The 17,834-nt window shown below is 46.6% G+C and overlaps 1 protein-coding gene across 2 annotated transcripts in view; it reads right to left on the bottom strand.

Annotated features, from left to right (window-relative positions):
• The window catches only part of PDCD11 (programmed cell death 11), an 80,833-nt gene that overhangs the window by 44,081 nt on the left and 18,918 nt on the right, over window positions 1-17,834 (bottom strand). For both annotated transcript variants that reach the window (XM_056529675.1, XM_056529676.1), the window contains 5 exons: window positions 9,950-10,010; window positions 5,218-5,364; window positions 4,873-5,124; window positions 2,781-2,918; window positions 1,447-1,641 (listed from right to left, as the gene is read on the bottom strand). In XM_056529675.1, the coding sequence (XP_056385650.1) occupies window positions 1,447-1,641; window positions 2,781-2,918; window positions 4,873-5,124; window positions 5,218-5,364; window positions 9,950-10,010 (793 nt within the window). The remainder of the gene's footprint in view (window positions 1-1,446; window positions 1,642-2,780; window positions 2,919-4,872; window positions 5,125-5,217; window positions 5,365-9,949; window positions 10,011-17,834) is intronic.

Raw genomic sequence — 17,834 nt, 5'->3', positions numbered from 1 at the left:
AAAATCTGAGACTTTGCTATAAATCTATCCAGCCAAGGGAATTCTGTTCTCTAAACACATCAGCAGCGCAAAAGCATACATCTGTGTAGTGACCGTATACTTAATAAGCTGAAACAGACTGCCTATGATTTTATTATACAAATATATATATATACATACCCCTTAAGGACTCAGCCCATTTGGGCCTTAAGGACTCAGACAATTGAATTTTTAAGTTTTCATTTTTTCCTCCTCGCCTTCAAAAATCATAACTCTTATATTTTCATCCACAGACTAGTATGAGGGCTTGTTTTTTTGCGCGACCAGTTGTCCATTGTAATGACATCACTCATATCATAAAATGTATGGCGCAACCAAAAAACACTTTGTGTGGGGAAATTAAAAAGAAAACCGCAATTTTGCTAATTTTGGAAGGTTTTGTTTTCACGCCATATAATTTATGGTAAAAATGACATGTGTTCTTTATTCTTTGGGTCAATACGATTAAAAGGATACCCATGATAACATACTTTTCTATTACTGTTGTGCTAACAAAAAAAAAATTCGCAAACTTTTTAACCAAATTAGTACGTTAAAAATCCCCCTATTTTGAAGACCTATAACTTTTTCATTTTTCCGTATAAGCCGCGGTATGAGGGCTCAATTTTTGCGCCGTGATCTGTACTTTTTATTTACTTACCATATTTGCTTATATAAAACTTTTAATATATTTTTTATACAGGTTTTGGGGAATAAAAGGTTCTTTACATTCACATTATCAGTGACATTATATTTCAAATATGTGTATATATATATATATATATATATATATATATATATATATATATAACTATATATATATATATATATATAAAACTATATATAACTATATATATATAACTATATAAAAAAAATTTTTACACTTTTTGGGGGTGAAATAGGGAAAATGGGACAATTTACATTTTTATCGGGGGGAGGGGGTTTTTCAAATTTTTTTTACTTTAATAGTCCCCGTAGGGGACAGCGCTGCAGGCGATCGGCTCATCCATTTTAGTGTCCGCAATGCTGCAGATGCTGTGATCTGTATTGATCACGGCATCTAAGGGGTTAATGGCAGACCATTACCGGCGGGTCCCTGGCTGCTATCAGCAGCCAGGACCTGCCGCGCATGATCAGGGCATCGCTCCGATGCTCGCGGTTATGGGAAGCAAATGTACGTCCTGGTGCGTTAAGTACCACCTCATTTACGTCCTGCATCGTTAAGGGGTTAATATATTATTATACAATTATAGCAAACCCTCAGCTGAAAAGAAGATTCTTTCTGTTCTCTCCCTAAAATCACAGACCATGGTAGATGGTTGCTGTCTTGCAAACAGTTCTTCAAAAATGGTTCTTACAAAATTGCATCTTCATTGTACGATCAATAAGCTTCAAAGCTGCCCAAGGACATATAAAGTAAAAGGATACAGTTCTGCCTTTAAAGGTGCCCAGAGTCATCAATCCAGTAAGCTGATCTCCCTCCTTCAGACAGTGCCACAAGAGCTCGCAATTGGCAATGTGATCAGAAAGATGGGCCTTAGGAAGAAACACAGGACTTTCCTCTGGCAGAACCACCACATGCAGCCCGTCATCCTCCTTGCTTACAATGTTCACATCCACAATCTGGCAGGGGAGAAAATAAGAGAGTAGTTGTTTGAAGCAACATTGCCCATTTAACAAAAACCGTATTACATCAAAAGGAAGACCGTTGAGATCGCTTTCAACATAAATAAATAAATTCACAAGTTTACCAATACATACATCCCAAGAATGCTGAAAAGGTGAATAGTGGCAATATTTCTGAACACTCTTGTAGTGTACCAAAGAATGGTTATGGGGCCTTCCATTACGACAGTATTAGGATAGGCCATATCAAGGCTACCTCTCAGCACCCTAAGCTGTCTGAAGGGGTTATCTGGCATTTTATGAAACTTAATATCCTGCTGGGGCCAGAAGAAGATTAAAATCTATATTACCTTGCCCCGCTCCCCTGCAGCTCCTGTTCGGCTCAGTGCTGTCCCTTCATTTTCTGTCTGTTTCCTGCTTCTGAGATGAGCACACAGAGCAGGAGTCATTTACTGGCTGCAGCAGTGTCCCTCCTTGGCTGTATTGAAAGTTCCTTCACAGAGCGCTTACTTTGGAAGCAGGCAGAAGATCAGGGGACCAGACAGAGACAAACGGGAGCTGTGGGGGGCCGGTATAGGGTCGGGGAAAGGTAAGTATGTTCCCCCCCCCCCATCAGGATATAACACTTTGCAATATGCAGAATAACCCTGCAGGGTTAACAGGGGGAACACTGCAGCCTCTTCACTGTGTTCATGGCTCTGTACGCCTGCACACTGTATATGTAGCAGAAGTTGAGCAGAGTGTTGCAGCCATGTCTCATTCAAGCAAATAAAGTTGCAACACAATGGACAGCTGTTACTAAATATACATTGTGTTGGTATATGGACCCATGTAAACAATGAAGAGACCGCAGTACTCACCTAAGTAACTTAAGACTCAGGTAAAAGCAACTAAGTTACAAATCTCCACTGGCACCAACAGGAACCCAGCACGGATATCTCATGGAAATAAAATTCCCATTTTTCCTCCTTAACGCAGTGAATAAATGGCAAATATGTAAAAACACTTAATGGGTACTCATCATTTAAACACCGTATTTAGACACATTGTTTATGTTTTTCTTATCAGTTTAATGTGCATTTCCCATAACAGCAAGCACAATTTATTGTAAAGAAATAATAAGTTCCAATAAATACCTTTCCATATTCGTATGTTTTTGTGTCCTGTTTAACAGGCCTGGTTTTCTTTACACCGTCCTCATCTTCTATTATCTTGAAGGACAGCAGCAAAGTCTCTTTCTCTGGATTACATTGTAACACTCTTACTTTAACCACCTGCAAATTAGGAAACACCACTATTCATATACATGTATATAACTTCCAAAAACCGCATCTATTTCATGACAACGTCTAACACGTGACAAAAGGGCTGGGCAAATTTCTTGAGGAAGCTTGTACTTAGGCAATAGCCTCACCCACTTTTTACAAGTATCTAAAATTCAGCACCAACAGAGATTCTCATCTATGACACTGTAGTTCATTATCAGCATTTCTGGGAACGTTTCATACTAACCTGTCTGGTGCAAAATCGTCGCTGGATCTCAACCTCTGCAGAAGCTGTACAGTCACAGTGGTTGTCATCAAGCTTTCGTAGAAACAGATACAGTGACCCCCCCCCCGACCTACGATCATTTCAACATACGATGGCCTCTCAGAGGCCATAGCATGTTGAAGGCAGCATCAACATACGATGCTTTTGTATGTCGGGGCCATCGCATAAACGGCTATCCGGCAGCGCTGACTGCTTCAGCTGCCACCGGATAGCCGTTTACGGTGCCCCTTGTGGTCCGCTGACTATCACTTACCTGTCCTCGGGGCTCCGGTGCGTCCTCTTCGGGAACCCCTGCATCTATGGCGCTCTCCATCGTCGCCATCACATCACTGCGCACGCCGTCCCGTCATCCAATAGGAGCGGCGTGCGTAGCGACGTGATGGCGGCAGCGGAGAGCGAGGGTGCCGAGGAAGCAGAGGCCTTGCCGGAGCGTCAGGGGACCCCACAGCGATGGAGGGCGACATCCAGGGCAGCGGTGACGGTCCGGAGCGGCGGGGACACACGAGCATAACCTCCAATACCAGTGGTCTTCAACCTGCGGACCTCCAGATGTTGAAAAACTACAACTCCCAGCATGCCTAGACAGCCGTTGGCTGTCCGGGCATGCTGGGTGTTGTAGTTTTGCAACATCTGGAGGTCCGCAGGTTGTAGACCGCTGTCCTATTCGTTACATTGCACGGATCCCTCAACATACGATGGTTTCAACAAACGATGGTCCATTTGGAACGGATTACCATTGTATGTTGAGGGACCACTGTATATCCAAGACAAAACTGGACTAATAATTTGGTCAACTTGACTGGAAGGGACATCTCAAAAGAATTGTATAATATTACAGATTCAGGGCTTTTGCAGAGATGTTATGATCCTTTTTAAGACCAAGTACAAGTGCCGAGAATGTGCTATTTCAGTACGTGGGGGGTGGGACAGCGAGATTACATTGTGAGAACATGCTGATCGGTGAAAGTGGAACTGCTGGGAATCATCCTCCTGCATCCTTGGTCCTCCGCTCTGGTGCAGGTGAAGTGACGTCACTCCGCCTGTTCCAGGGTAGAGGTCAGGCGTTGCTCCTGAAGCTGCAGCCTCCATGGAGAGCGCTCGCTGGCCAAGGGATCTGGGAAAAGTGTCCTGCGGTTATAGAGCCAATTAGAGTGAGGGCTTGGACAGCCGCCCGGACTGGCCACTTTTTAAACTGCAAGGAGAGTGCGGCGGGGCTTACTGCACTCCTGCGATACATGCCTTCCTAGGTTCCCCCCGGCAGGTATCGGATAAAGTATCAGAGACATTTGCACGAGTACAAGTACAAATGTCCAGTATCGTTCAAGAAAACGATACCATTATCGGGACATCCCTACTTTTGCATAGGCCAAAACTGTAAACAGGGACTGTTGTAAGCTCCTTATCCAACAATGTGACAGAACTGGTCCAAATTGCAACTATTAGTTCATTGGTAATCGACATGTTATGTTATATTAGGTCTCTAGATCCATTTTCCAACCAGGATGTCTGCAGCTGTTGCAAAACTACAACTCTCAGCATGCCGGGACAGCCAACGGCTGTCCAGGCATGCTGGGAGTTGTAGTTTTTCAACAGCTGGAGACACTTAGATTGGGAAACACTGCCCTAGATTAATCGCAATAGCATCACAGTACAGATTCTGGATAGCTGCAACATTACCTGTCCCTTAAAGAAAATGTCTTGCGGTGATGTAATATACTCCGTGCTTAACTCCCGGATCGGTGCCAGTCCTTTAACATGGTTATAAAACTTGACGACACATCCGGTATCATTCACAGACCAAATAAAGCCATGAGTGACCAGGCCGGGCGTGGCATCATGGTAGGTGGTAAGGATGGGCAGGTTTGAATCTATCATCATTTTCTTCCTGGTCAAGATCAATTTCCTGGCTGATGGATCCACATCCAGGACCTATAATGTAATAAAGGCGATCATTTATTAGTGTACCTATTTTAGGAAGCCATAGCTATCCTCAACCGCCTGAACAAAGTCAGATCTCCTTACCCTGCACTTGATCTTGCTCCCGCCAGTGTATTTCTTCTCCGGGTGCTTGAGGGTGACATCTGCTAGGTGAAGCGTGGGCACAAGACCAGTAAGGTGCTTCGTGATATCCACAACCATTCCTAAAGGAATCAAACTATTCACAGTACCCTGTAAGATGCAAAATAAAATGTTATGTTATAATTCATTACAATAGAGATCTAATAGTCCAGATCACAATGCATTAAAATTCATGCTCCTATGATGAATACACAGCATTGTAAAGCATGGGACATATTTTAGGGGCAGTAGATTTACAGGAGGAAAGACTCGCTATCCTAGGAGCGACAAGGCGGCCGTACTGGAAGCCACAGTGGGTAAACGTGAGAGCGCAGAAGGACCGCTTCAGGACTGGTGAGACGAACTGTGTCAATTTGATACATAGTATCTACCCAGCGAACTCTACTAATACAATGACAAAGTGACTACAGTGGTCCCTCAAGTTACTATATTAATTGGTTCCAGGACGACCATTGTATATTGAAACCATTTTATGTTGAGACCAGAACTCTATGGAAACCTGGTAATTGGTTCTGAAGTGTGTGTGTGTGTGTATGTGTGTGTGTGTACGTACGTGTGTGTGTGTGTGTGTGTATGTACGTGTATACGTATGTGTACGTGTATACGTATGTGTACGTGTATACGTATGTGTACGTGTATACGTATGTGTGTGTATACGTATGTGTGTGTATACGTATGTGTGTGTATACGTATGTGTGTGTATATGTATGTGTGTATGTTCCAGCATCACGTCCAAACGGCTAAAGATAATAACATGAAACTTGGCACACATGTTACTTATATGTCAACAAACATAGGATAGGTAATTTAACCTTTACCCATTTGCCAGGGGCGGGGTTTTTGTTTAAAGTCCCATACAAGTCTATGGGAAATATATGTTACTGCATAACTTCCAAACAGCTGGAGATATTTCGATAATACTTGGTCACATGTTACTTATATGTCCACTTAAAATATAGGACAGTTAATTTAACTACCCCCATTTGTGAGGGTCGGGGTTTTGTTTAAAGTCCCATGCAAATCAATGAGAAATGTATGATCTCACATAATTTCCGTACAGCTGGAGATATTTCAATACCTGGTCACATATTACCGGTCGGGATATGAGGTCAAATGCTTCCTCTGTTGATTTTCCTCCACAACAAGGATTAGGAAGGAAAAACGGGGCAACGCCGGGTATTCAGCAAGTATACAATAATTTCAACATACAGTGGTCTTTTTTGGACCATTGTAACTTGAAACCAGACTCAACATACAATTCTACAGACAGTCCAGATCTGTGAAACGTGTCAATGGCTGAAAGAACTGACAAATCAGAATGGGCCTTCACTAGAAAAACCCCTGTATTACTGAAGTGCGTGCACTGACTGATGTCTGGTAGCGCCCCCTACAGTACAGGGAGGTATTACATGATCTGTACTATTTACCTGTGCCAGGGTGAGCTGCTCCTTTAGACACCAGGTAAGAGCGGCTCCATTTTACATTATTTTATTTATTTATTTTTTTAAGACATGGGCCCACAATTATCATTGTAGTGTAAATGAAGCATTTTTTTTTACACCTTTTTTGTGTGCTGGTAACGTGTAGGAACACCAAATTTATTAAATGGTCAGAGCACTTGATAAATTTTGTGCAGGTCACATTTTCTGAAATTTCACTCTTCACATACACCAAAAAGCTAAGTCTGGGCAGGTGTAGTTTTAGATACTTTTCAGTGGCTTTGCGCCTTTTTTGCTCCTTTTCCCAAAAAGGCGCAGTTGATAAAACCCTTCCATATCATGTGTATTGCCAAAATCAGTGGATTGCAACTCAAAATCAGCAGAAATGTGTAAACAAAAAGGGGCAAAAAAAACCTGCTTGGTCCTTTTTTGCCCCAATGATAAATATGGGCCATTGTGTGTACTGTACAGGACCTTGAAGAAGCTCCTGTCCTCTACATAGACAGTGATTACAGCTCCCAGCAGATCTTTCTTACTTTTATATGCAAGGACTTGCTTTATCTGTATAAGTTATCTACTTATTTTTGTTTAATCCTCACATTTTCCTATAATTTTTGGATGACATTTTGGGGCTTCAGAACCAATTACCAGGTTTCCATAGAGTTATGGTCTCAACATACAATGGTCGTCCTGAAACCAATTAATATTGTAACTTGAGGGACTACTGTAACAGAGGGTGTTCTTCAATGCTTGGGACCTGACTTTTTAAGCCAGAACATATTTACATTCTTGCATTACGTGGCTGGACACTTATTTGACTGGCTGCCGCATAATGTATAATTTCCTCAGAAATGTAAACCCACTGTGGCAATCTGATGATCGGTAATCTTCATCTGAAAGGAGGTTCCTCAGCAATACCGTCCCTTTAAATTGGCCACACAAATAAAACAGACATTTGTCTGCTGCCATCTCACCCCTCCCCCATAAACAGGCACATCACGATGCCTAAATATTTATGTAAGTAGGAAGATCCAGCAGCAGTTCCCCTTCTGATGAAAATGTTGGCACCCCTGAAATGTTTTAAAGAAAATGAAGTATTTCTCACAGAAAAGGATTGCAGTAACATGTTTTGCTATACACATGTTTATTCCCTTTGTGTGCATTGGACCTAAACCAAAAAAGGGAGGAAAAAAGCAAATTGGACATAATGTCACACCAAACTCCAAAAATGGTCTGGACAAAATTATTGGCACCCTTTCAAAATTGTGGAAAAATAAGATTGTTTCAAGCATGTGATGCTCCTTTAAACTCACCTGGGGCAATATAAAAAAAATCACACCTGAAAGCAGATAAAAAGGAGAGAAGTTCACTTAGTCTTTGCATTGTGTGTCTGTGTGTGCCACACTAAGCATGGACAAGAGAAAGCGGAGAAGAGAACTGTCTGAGTACTTGAGAACCAGAATTGTGGTAAAATATCAACAATCTCAAGGTTACAAGTCCATCTCCAGAGATCTAGATTTGCCTTTGTCCACAGTGCGCAACATTAAAGGGGTATTCCAGGCAAAACCTTTTTTTATATATATATCAACTGGCTCCGGAAAGTTAAACAGATTTGTAAGTTACTTCTATTAAAAAATCTTAATCCTTCCAATAGTTATTAGCTTCTGAAGTTTTCTGTCTAACTGCTCAATGATGATGTCACGTCCCGGGAGCTGTGCATGATGGGAGCATATCCCCATAGGAACTGGACAGCTCCCGGGACGTGAGTCATCAGAGAGCAGTTAGACAGAAAACAACAACTCAACTTCAGAAGCTAATAACTATTGGAAGGATTAAGATTTTTTAATAGAAGTAATTTACAAATCTGTTTAACTTTCCAGAGCCAGTTGATGTATAAAAAAAAAGTTTTGGCCTGGAATACCCCTTTAAAGAAGTTTGCAACCCATGGCACTGTAGCTAATCTCCCTGGGCATGGACAGAAGAGAAAAATTGATGAAAGGTGTCAACGCAGGATAGTCCGGATGGTGGATAAGCAGCCCCAAACAAGTTCCAAAGATATTCAAGCTGTCCTGCAGGCTCAGGGAGCATCAGTGTCAGCAAAAACTATTTGTCGACATTTAAATGAAATTAAACGCTATGGCAGGAGACCCAGGAGGACTCCGCTGCTGACACAGTCATTAAAGAGCAAGACTACATTTTGCCAAAATTAACTTGAGTAAGCCAAAATCCTTCTTGGAAAACATCTTGTGGACAGATGAGACCAAGATAGAGCTTTTTGGTAAAGCATATCATTCTACTGTTTACCGAAAATGGAATGAGGCCTACAAAGAAAAGGACACAGTACCTACAGTGAAATATGGTGGAGGTTCAATGATGTTTTGGGGCCATTTTGCTGCCTCTGGCACTGGGTGCCTTGAATGTGTGCAAGGCATCATGAAATCTGAGGATTACCAATGGATTTTGGGCCACACTGTACAGCCCAGTGTCAGAAAGCTGGATTTGTGTCTGAGATCTTGGGTCTTCCAGCAGGACAATGAACCCAAACATATGTCAAAAAACCCCCAGAAATGGATGGCAACAATGCGATGGAGAGTTCTGAAGTGGCAGCAATGAGTCCAGATCTAAATCCCATTGAACACCTGTGGAGAGATCTTAAAATTGCTGTTGGGAAAAGGCGCCTTCCAATAAGAGAGACCTGGAGCAGTTTACAAAGGAAGAGTGGTCCAACATTCCGGCTGAGAGGTGTAAGAAGCTTAGAGAAAGCGACTGATTTCAGTTATTTTTTCCAAAGGATGTGCAACCAAATATTAAGTTATGGGTGCCAATTATTTTTTCCAGCCCATTTTTTGGAGTTTGGTGTGACATTATGTCCAATTTGCTTTTTTTGGTTTAGTTCCAATACACACAAAAGGGAATAAACATGTGTATAGCAAAACATGTTACTGCAATCCTTTTCTGTGAGAAATACTTAATTTCAGGGGTGTCAACATTTACGGCCATGACTGTACATTAGACTAGCCACAGACAATGCAGGAAATGTAGGGCTCAGTTGACACTCATCTAATGTGTGGAGGGGGTGTTGCAGTTTAGTACAAGGTGTTGCATCCTACGGCATGCACCCTTAACTAAAGTCACGCCCTTTTTCCTATGTCACACCCCTTGTGTCAGACATGGATGACCGAATTCTGGGACACATTTGCAATTGTCTGGCTCATGAAAACTGAATTTAGATTTACCTCCAGAATTTGTCCAACCTGCACATCTTCAAGTCTCAAATACTGACCATGGATATCATCCCTGAAAGTCAGAAAATGTTATTTAATGAGAGGAAAGGTCATCAAATATCACACAGAATAGCACGATCAGGACACCAACATAACAATCACATTCCACATGTACAGTATTAGGAGCCCAGGACCGAACACAATGCATAGCAGGTAAAAGGAGATTTTTTGTACTCACTGTTAAATCTCTTTCGTAGCCTTCAATGGGGGAAAATGATACTGATTGGTATATGCTCTTGCCACTAGGAGGTGCTAACACTAGGAAAAAAAGTCGGCTCCTCCCTGGCAGGATATGCCCACTGGAAGTGAGGTAATCAGTTGTCACAAAGCAGTAGGAGAAGCCAACAAAAGTCATATGTCCAAAGGACCCTAGAAAAGAATCACTGATAAACACCCAAGAACCGGACACAAAAAAAAAATAATAAAATGATGAATGCGGTGTCCCCCAATGAAGGCTACAAGAAATAAATTTTACTGTGAGTACAAAAAAAGTAGATTTTTTTATACTTATTATTAGGGGGACACAGGAACATGGATGTATGCTGCTTGCCACTAGGAGGCTGACACTAGGCAAAAAAACAAAAAAGGAAGTCCGCTCCTCCTGGCAGGATATATCTGCCCAATGACTCTGAGCTAATCATTTTAGTCCGAAAGCAGTAGAAGTGACAGAAAGAGAAAACAGTCCGAACAAAACTCAGACAAAAAAAAGGCAGACCAAAAAACTCCCACAAACAGGCGGACGAACTTGGCTGGCCACAAACTACCAAAACCAATGGGCAGGTGCTGTGTAGAAGCTCAGAGAAAGATTTTACAGTAAGTATAAAAAAATCTACTTTTCTCGATCGCTTCAATTGGGGGACACAGGACGTTCTAAAGAAGCCCATGGGGAGGGAACAGAGATCCCAGCCACAATGAACTCAGGAGGAAGAATCAACAGCCACCTGTAAAAACTTGCAGCCAAGACCCGCATCAGCAGACGCAAAAGTATGAACACGATAGAACGTAGAGAAGGTGTGCAAGGATGACCAAGTAGCCGCCTTGCAAACTTGCAAAGCTGAAGCCCCATGGCTGACCGCGCGAGTGGAGTGAGCCATCACCCGGAAGGGGGGAACCTACCCCTCACAGCTATAGGCCTCCGATATAGCGGACTGAATCCCCCGGGAGATAGTTGCCTTAGAGGCCTGGAGCCCCTTGCACCGCCCTTCGGAGAGCACAAACAGCGAGTCACAACGTCGGAAGGAAGAGGTGACCGACAGGTAAGTCTGAACATCCCAAACCACGTCCAGCTTCTGCAGCTGACGCTCCAGGGGATGAGAATGGGCCGGGCAGAAGGAAGTCAACACAATATCTTTATTCAGGTGGAAAGAAGAGATGACCTTAGGCTGGAATAAAGGCACTGGCCGAAGAACCACCTTGTCCTGATGAAGAGTCAGGAAGGGGGAAAGCAAAGAGGGCTGCCAATTTTGCATAAGGGAAGGTCTACGACGAGACGAACCACGTCTGTATACCACCCGCATCGAGGCCAATCCGGCACCACCAGAATGGCGGAGATGCCTTCTGCCTTGAGCTTCTGGACTACCCTGTGAAGCAGCGGAAACAGCAAGAAGAGGTTAGGGGAGAGATAATGGGGTCCAAGGGACCACCAGAGCATCCACTGCTAACACCAGGGTATCCCGGGACCGGCGACGAAGCGCGGGACCATTCTGTTCCGGCGGGACGCAAACAGGTCCCCGTCTGGAGTCCCCCATGGACAGCATATCTGAGCAAAGACCTCCGGGAGGAGAGACCACTCGCCGGGATCAGCTGTGGAGCGGCTGAGAAAGTCCGCCTCCCAATTGTCCCCTCTGGGGATATGGACCGCTGAGGAGAGAATTATTGCCACCTCTTGACTTGCCAACGCACTGCGGGTGCCGCCTTGGCGATTGAATCCCACGGCCGCGGCGTTGTCTGTTTGTACCCCGGGAACAGGGGACGGAAGCCACCAGGAGGGAGCGGCAGATACTGGGAGGAAGGCGGATCTGAGAGCGAGAGAGAGCGAGACACACAGAGACAGACACAGAACTTGTCCCACTGAGACAGGATGGCAAGCTGGAGGGGGCGGTACCGAAACGGTCATACAGAACCGCCTACATGGCTGCCACCGCCTTGACCAGCATCGCCATGCAGGAGCGGATAGAGATTGGGCTCGGACGGCAGAGCAGATGAACGCCCGACCTCAAGGACCATAGCTTGTCCTCCGGAAGAGTAAGACTGCCTGCTGCCAATGTCAATGCGGATCCCCATGAAAACCAGAGATTGAGTCAGAGACTGGTTGGACTCCTTTCGATTGACAATCCAACCAAAGTTGGTCAGGGTCTGCAGAGTGATGTTGAGGCTCACCCGATTCTGTTTGACGCTTTGATGAGCAGGTCGTCCAGGTAGGGGAGCCCACAAACCCCTCGGGAGTGGAGAATGACCACCACCTCCTGCCAGCGTCTTTGTAACGACCCGGGGAGCCGAAGCCAGCCCGTAGGGCAGAGCCACAAACTGAAAGTGACGAGCAGGAACTGGAAACCAGAACCACCGCTAATGGGCCATAAAGAAAGGAATGTGCAGGTAGGCGTCCTGGATGTCCACCGAGGAAAAGAACTCGCCCAGATCCATGGATGCGACCACCAACCACAGGGATTCCATGCAGAAGTGCCGCAGGCACACATGGCGGTTGAGGAGCTTCAGGTCGAGGGTTGGACTAACAGCGCTGTCCTTCTTGGGAACCACGAAGAGATTCAAGTAGAACCCCAAAAAACATTCCCGAGGAGGGACCGGCACAATTACTCCCTGGGACAGAAGGGTGCGAAGGGCAACCTGAAAGGCTGCAGCGAGGGCAGGAGACCGAGGAGAGCGGAACCAGGAAAACTATCCCGGGGAATAGAACCAAATTCTAATAAGATAGCCCTGGGAAACGAACTCCCGAACCCAAGTGTCCCAAAAGAAGGACAGGCGACCAGCTACCCGAGAGGAAGCCTCAGATGGGGGCATACCATCAGGCAGTGGTAGACTTGTGGGCACCGGACTTGGCAGGAGGGCGGTTTGAACGGGCCCCCGCTTTCCAGGAGGGGCGAGCCTTGAAGGAGGGTGCTCTCCTGTCCTGGGAGGCCATCTGCTTGTCCGGCCACCCCGAGGAAAGCCGAAAGGAAGAAGACTTCCTATGTGCATATGTGCAGCGCGAATGGTTTTGGGGCAAAGCGGAACTCTTGCCCCCGGTAGAATCAGAAATAATCTCATCTACCCGCTTGCCAAAGAGACGAGATCCCAGAAACAGAAGGTCCGTAAGGGAACGCTTACAAGCGGCGTCGGCATTCCACGTCTTGGGCCACATGGAGCACCGGAGAGCAACAAGGTTGCCTGAGGCAAAGGCAACAAAAACTGAGGAACAACAACCACCAGAGAAATGGAATCAGTCCAGAGACCGAACCCAGTCATCCGTAAGGTCTGCGGACGAGACCCAGGGCCAGAAAGAACGGAGGCCCAGAAACTGAGCTCCCTGAAGATCCCACCGTCCATAGAGATGGACTAGGATGCCAAACGAAGGGACCGTCCTTTAAAGAGACTCTAAACCTACAGTCCATATAGAGAGACAAGAAAAAGTCGACTAGTAAGCCAGATGGGCCGGAACCATCCTGGAAGAGGTAGGATATCAACCCCAAGGAACACAGAACCTGACAGAGGGCTAGTCCAGCTTGGAAACAAAAATTGAAAAGGGCACCTCATCCAGAGTCAACCGATTCCAGAGAACCTGGCGGAAAAAACACCAGGGTGAGCAGCATACGCCTGAGTAGAAGGCAAGCACAGAGGGTGGAGACCAGAAAACCACAGGGAAGAAAAAAAAAAAAAAAAAAAGACGGAAACCGGCCTGGTGCATAAGATCGATGACCTAAAACAGCTGCAGACCCAAAAACCCTGTCCCACAAGCACCCGGGAGGCAAAATTGGCTCGACTGGTGTAGTCCAGATGACCGGAACACCCTACATCTCGGGAGTACATGGAAACCAAAAGGAAGAGAGACGGAAAGTAAAAAAAAATAAAAATAAAATAAAAACAGCCAAAAAAAATAGGTGCGGAATGCCATGAAAATGAGCATCCGGGAACACCAGAGCGGCCAACATGGGAATTGGAGGATCCAGAGTCTCCTGGAAGACTTACACCTGTAAAGTAAATTCAACATTCGCAAAATGCATTGGACGACAAACTTCCATGACGAAACAGGAAGTGTTGTATAGAAAGACCGCCCCACTAATGGGATCGCATCGAAGTCTTGGCAGGATCGTTACACATGGCCGAGCGGACCAGAGCACTCCGAAGCAACAACCTGTCATGACAGGAACTGAGGGGGAAACAAAAAGGGAACTCGGCTAGGGCTCCCAGGTTCTGGGGACATGAAGGTTACTCCAGAAGACTGTAGTGTCAGTATAGTGCAACTGACACTGTCAAAGGGAAGGGAAAAAAAAAAACACACCCTTCCAAGGAGATTGCACCGAGGGAGGAGGAGAGCAATGGCAGGATCCCACAAAAAACGGTGGCTAGAATGGCTGTCGCCGAGCCGTACATTATTGCATAAACTCCTCCAACAGAGGAGAGTGCCATGGCTGCATGAGTAGCAGTAGAACCAGGCTGCAAAAGAGGGTTGTAAGCACACAAGCATAGACAAAAAGCTCTTCAGATTGCTCCAATAAAAAATAAAAAAACACAGGGCCCAGCCAGGTACCCCACCTATATAGTGGGGAGAGAGAGATGGCTGCATCTTAGCAGTAGAAAGTGCTCAGCAAAATAGTCCCCCTAGTGGAGGGGAAAAAAAAAAAAAAAAAGGGGTGGTCGAGATGAAACCCAGGCACTTACCATGCCAAGCTCCCTGATACCCGTACCCCCTGTGGAAGGGGGCGTGTCAAAGTACAACAGGCACTGTAAGAGCAGGGAGAGGCCACCTTACAGCAAGGGAAAAAGTACTGGGTGCACATAGACCCAGGAACCCTGCAACATCATATCGAGGTAACCCTTGACCAGATGGTGCATCAACAGAGCCATCCTGTCGTTGTCCAAGGCAACAGAGCAGGCGCCTGAGCCACCCAGCACAGGAAACCAGGAAAGATACCTGGAGGCATAGGGAGGACTGACATCCCATCAGACTCCATGCCAGAGCAGAGGTGCTCAACCGCCACAGACCTGAGATAACAAGATCACAGGAAGGCCCGAGGAACATCCCCACCGAACAGAAGGCGGGCTCTAGACGTGCAGAGTGGCCATAGCATATGTAGGGTCACAGACATGGTTACCTCGCGATAGTAGTGAGGTACCAAGACTTCAGACACAAAAGAAACCGCAGACATCCAAAAGTGCGGCAGTATGGAAGACAGGCTCAGCACCCAACGGCATGAAACAACCCTGCCCCTAGCAGACCAACGTTGTACCTATAGAAAGGGGAACAGAGAGTGCTACTCTTGCTGAGAAAGTCTATGGAACCTGCAGGAAACGCCAACACCCCATCTCCTAATGATGCCACACACCAAGATGTAAGAAAACGGGCAGGAAACATGCAGACAGTCTGATTTACAGGTAGAAAAAAGGCCCAATGAACCCACAGGGACACTCCATTCACAAGAGTGGCAGGAATGGGGAAGGTGACCTGGTGGATTAGAAAGCCATACAGACACATCCTGGCTATCTGGCATAGGGACCATGGCCCCACCGAGTCCCGCATTCAGAACCATACACTAAAAGTGGGTTACCAGCCTTCAGCCGCGAGAGTGGCAGGCATGTGGAGAGGGACCTGGTAAAGTAGGGAAGCCCACAAACCAGCATGTGGTGCATTGTATAGGGCCCATGGAGCAACATAGGGTGACTCACTTGGAACTACACCTTGGCAGTGGGTTACCTAAACTTCGGCCACGGTGTGGAAAGTGTATGGTAGTTGACCCAACGTAGCAGTAAACCATGCAGACAACCGTGTGGCTGACTGGTATAGGATTCCTGAACGCACAGGAACACTCCTTCGAACTCTCCCACAGAAAGTGGGGCACAGGAGTGTAGGAGACCATGCAGATGAATAGCTGGCTGACTGGCATCAGTTCCTTTTATTTGCAGGGACCCTCTTTCAGATTCCTCACACCAACAGTGAGGTACGGGAAGCCCCAGTCATGCATGCGGCAGCCCAAAGATGGAAGACCATGCAGACAATGGTCTGGCATAACGGGTGCCCCTCCAGGCGCTGGTGATAAGGGGAGACAGACAGATAGGCAATAACTGTGCCCCTTTGACGCATGTGGAAGGGCGGGATGACATAGAAGCAATGGATAGAATCCCAGTAACCCTGGGAGATCATGGGAGGCTTAGGAGCCGTGGATTGTATCCCCGTCGCCCTGCTTAGGATCCATAGGACACGCCAGGTCACCCCTCCGGACACCACGCACTAGCAGTGAGGTACCGGAACTCCAGCCGCAGATACATCAGCCCTTGGATAAGTGACAGGCGGTGGAGAAAACCATGCAGACCACTGTCTAGCTTACTGGTATGGGTCCATAATAGACAATGGGTCAATCCAGTGGACACCTCGCACTAGAAGTGCAGCAGCTGTGAGACGAGTGACAGGTGAGACTACTGTCTGGCATAATGATAGCAGGTCCAATCCATGTCCACGCAGGGATACTTCCATGGAGACCTCGCACTGGATGTGGGGATCCGGGGTATTAGCCGCAGATGCAGCAGCCTGTAGAGGAGGGAATATTTTATGCACATGTCAAGAACACCGGTGGACATGAGAGACATGTCATGGCACTCAGCGATACAGTAACACCGGTATCTTCCAAGGGATCTCAAAATCCCTGGCAGCGACCTGCCACGTCTAGTCAGATACGCTTCCTGACAGAGTGAGAATCCTGCCGAAAGTAGGTATGCCAGAGGCATACCTCAACTGACTCAATCTAACTTGCCATATCAGGTCCCATACAGGGTGATGGAGACAATAAAGGGGCCCCCGTATACAGTCCCAGAAAAATAGCCAAGCAGTTAAGCTGAAAAGAACAGATAGTACAGGCCAAGGCTGTAATGGTTATTGGTTGTCACAAGGGTGAGCTCACAAGAAGCAATGGAAAATAAGGCACAAATATTGGCCACAAGAGGGTGCCAAACGCCACTAAATGGTCTGAGTGACCAGCAGCAGATTTACTCATGCGGCAGCCCTAGGAGAGGCGACTGCACGAGGCAGCGTGCTAGAAGCGCCTGCTAAGGTGCGCACAGCTCTGAGCCCAGGAGACAAGAGCGGGCCAGACCAGAAAAATGACGACCCCCGCAATGGAGGAGGGGAGGAGCTAGATAATGGTGGAGGGGCGGAGCTAGACGTCGCTGGAGGCGCACATCACCACATCCGCGGGTAGGCACCAGCCCACCGCAGGAATGATCCGTGGGGGGCACAAACCTGGAGAGGAGGTGCTGCCTGGCCTGGTTAGCGTGCTGCTCAGGGGGAGAAGGGAGGAGCCACGTGCCACCATAGCCCCTTGAACCTGGAGAGGAGGTGCTGCCTGGCCTCCCGGTTCTCGCGCTGGCTCAGGGGAAGAAGAAGGGCGGAGCCATGTGCCGACATAACCACTGAACTCCCGCCGGCTGAGCACCCAGCATGCTGCAGACCCCCGCAGTGGGGGAAACATAGCTGGTGGAAAGGAGGAACAGCAAGGCTGTTCAGAGGTGAGCCGGAAAAGAACACATGTGGAGGGAAAAGCCCGGGGGCTGTCCTCCACAGGACCTAGTAAGCAGAAACACCGCCTCCCCATGAGACCCTGAGCTAGCCCGCAATAAAGGACAGAGTCCT

This window comes from Hyla sarda, chromosome 7 (genome assembly GCF_029499605.1).
Source record: "Hyla sarda isolate aHylSar1 chromosome 7, aHylSar1.hap1, whole genome shotgun sequence".
Lineage (NCBI taxonomy): Eukaryota > Metazoa > Chordata > Amphibia > Anura > Hylidae > Hyla > Hyla sarda.
This window is presented reverse-complemented; position numbering and strand designations above follow the sequence as displayed.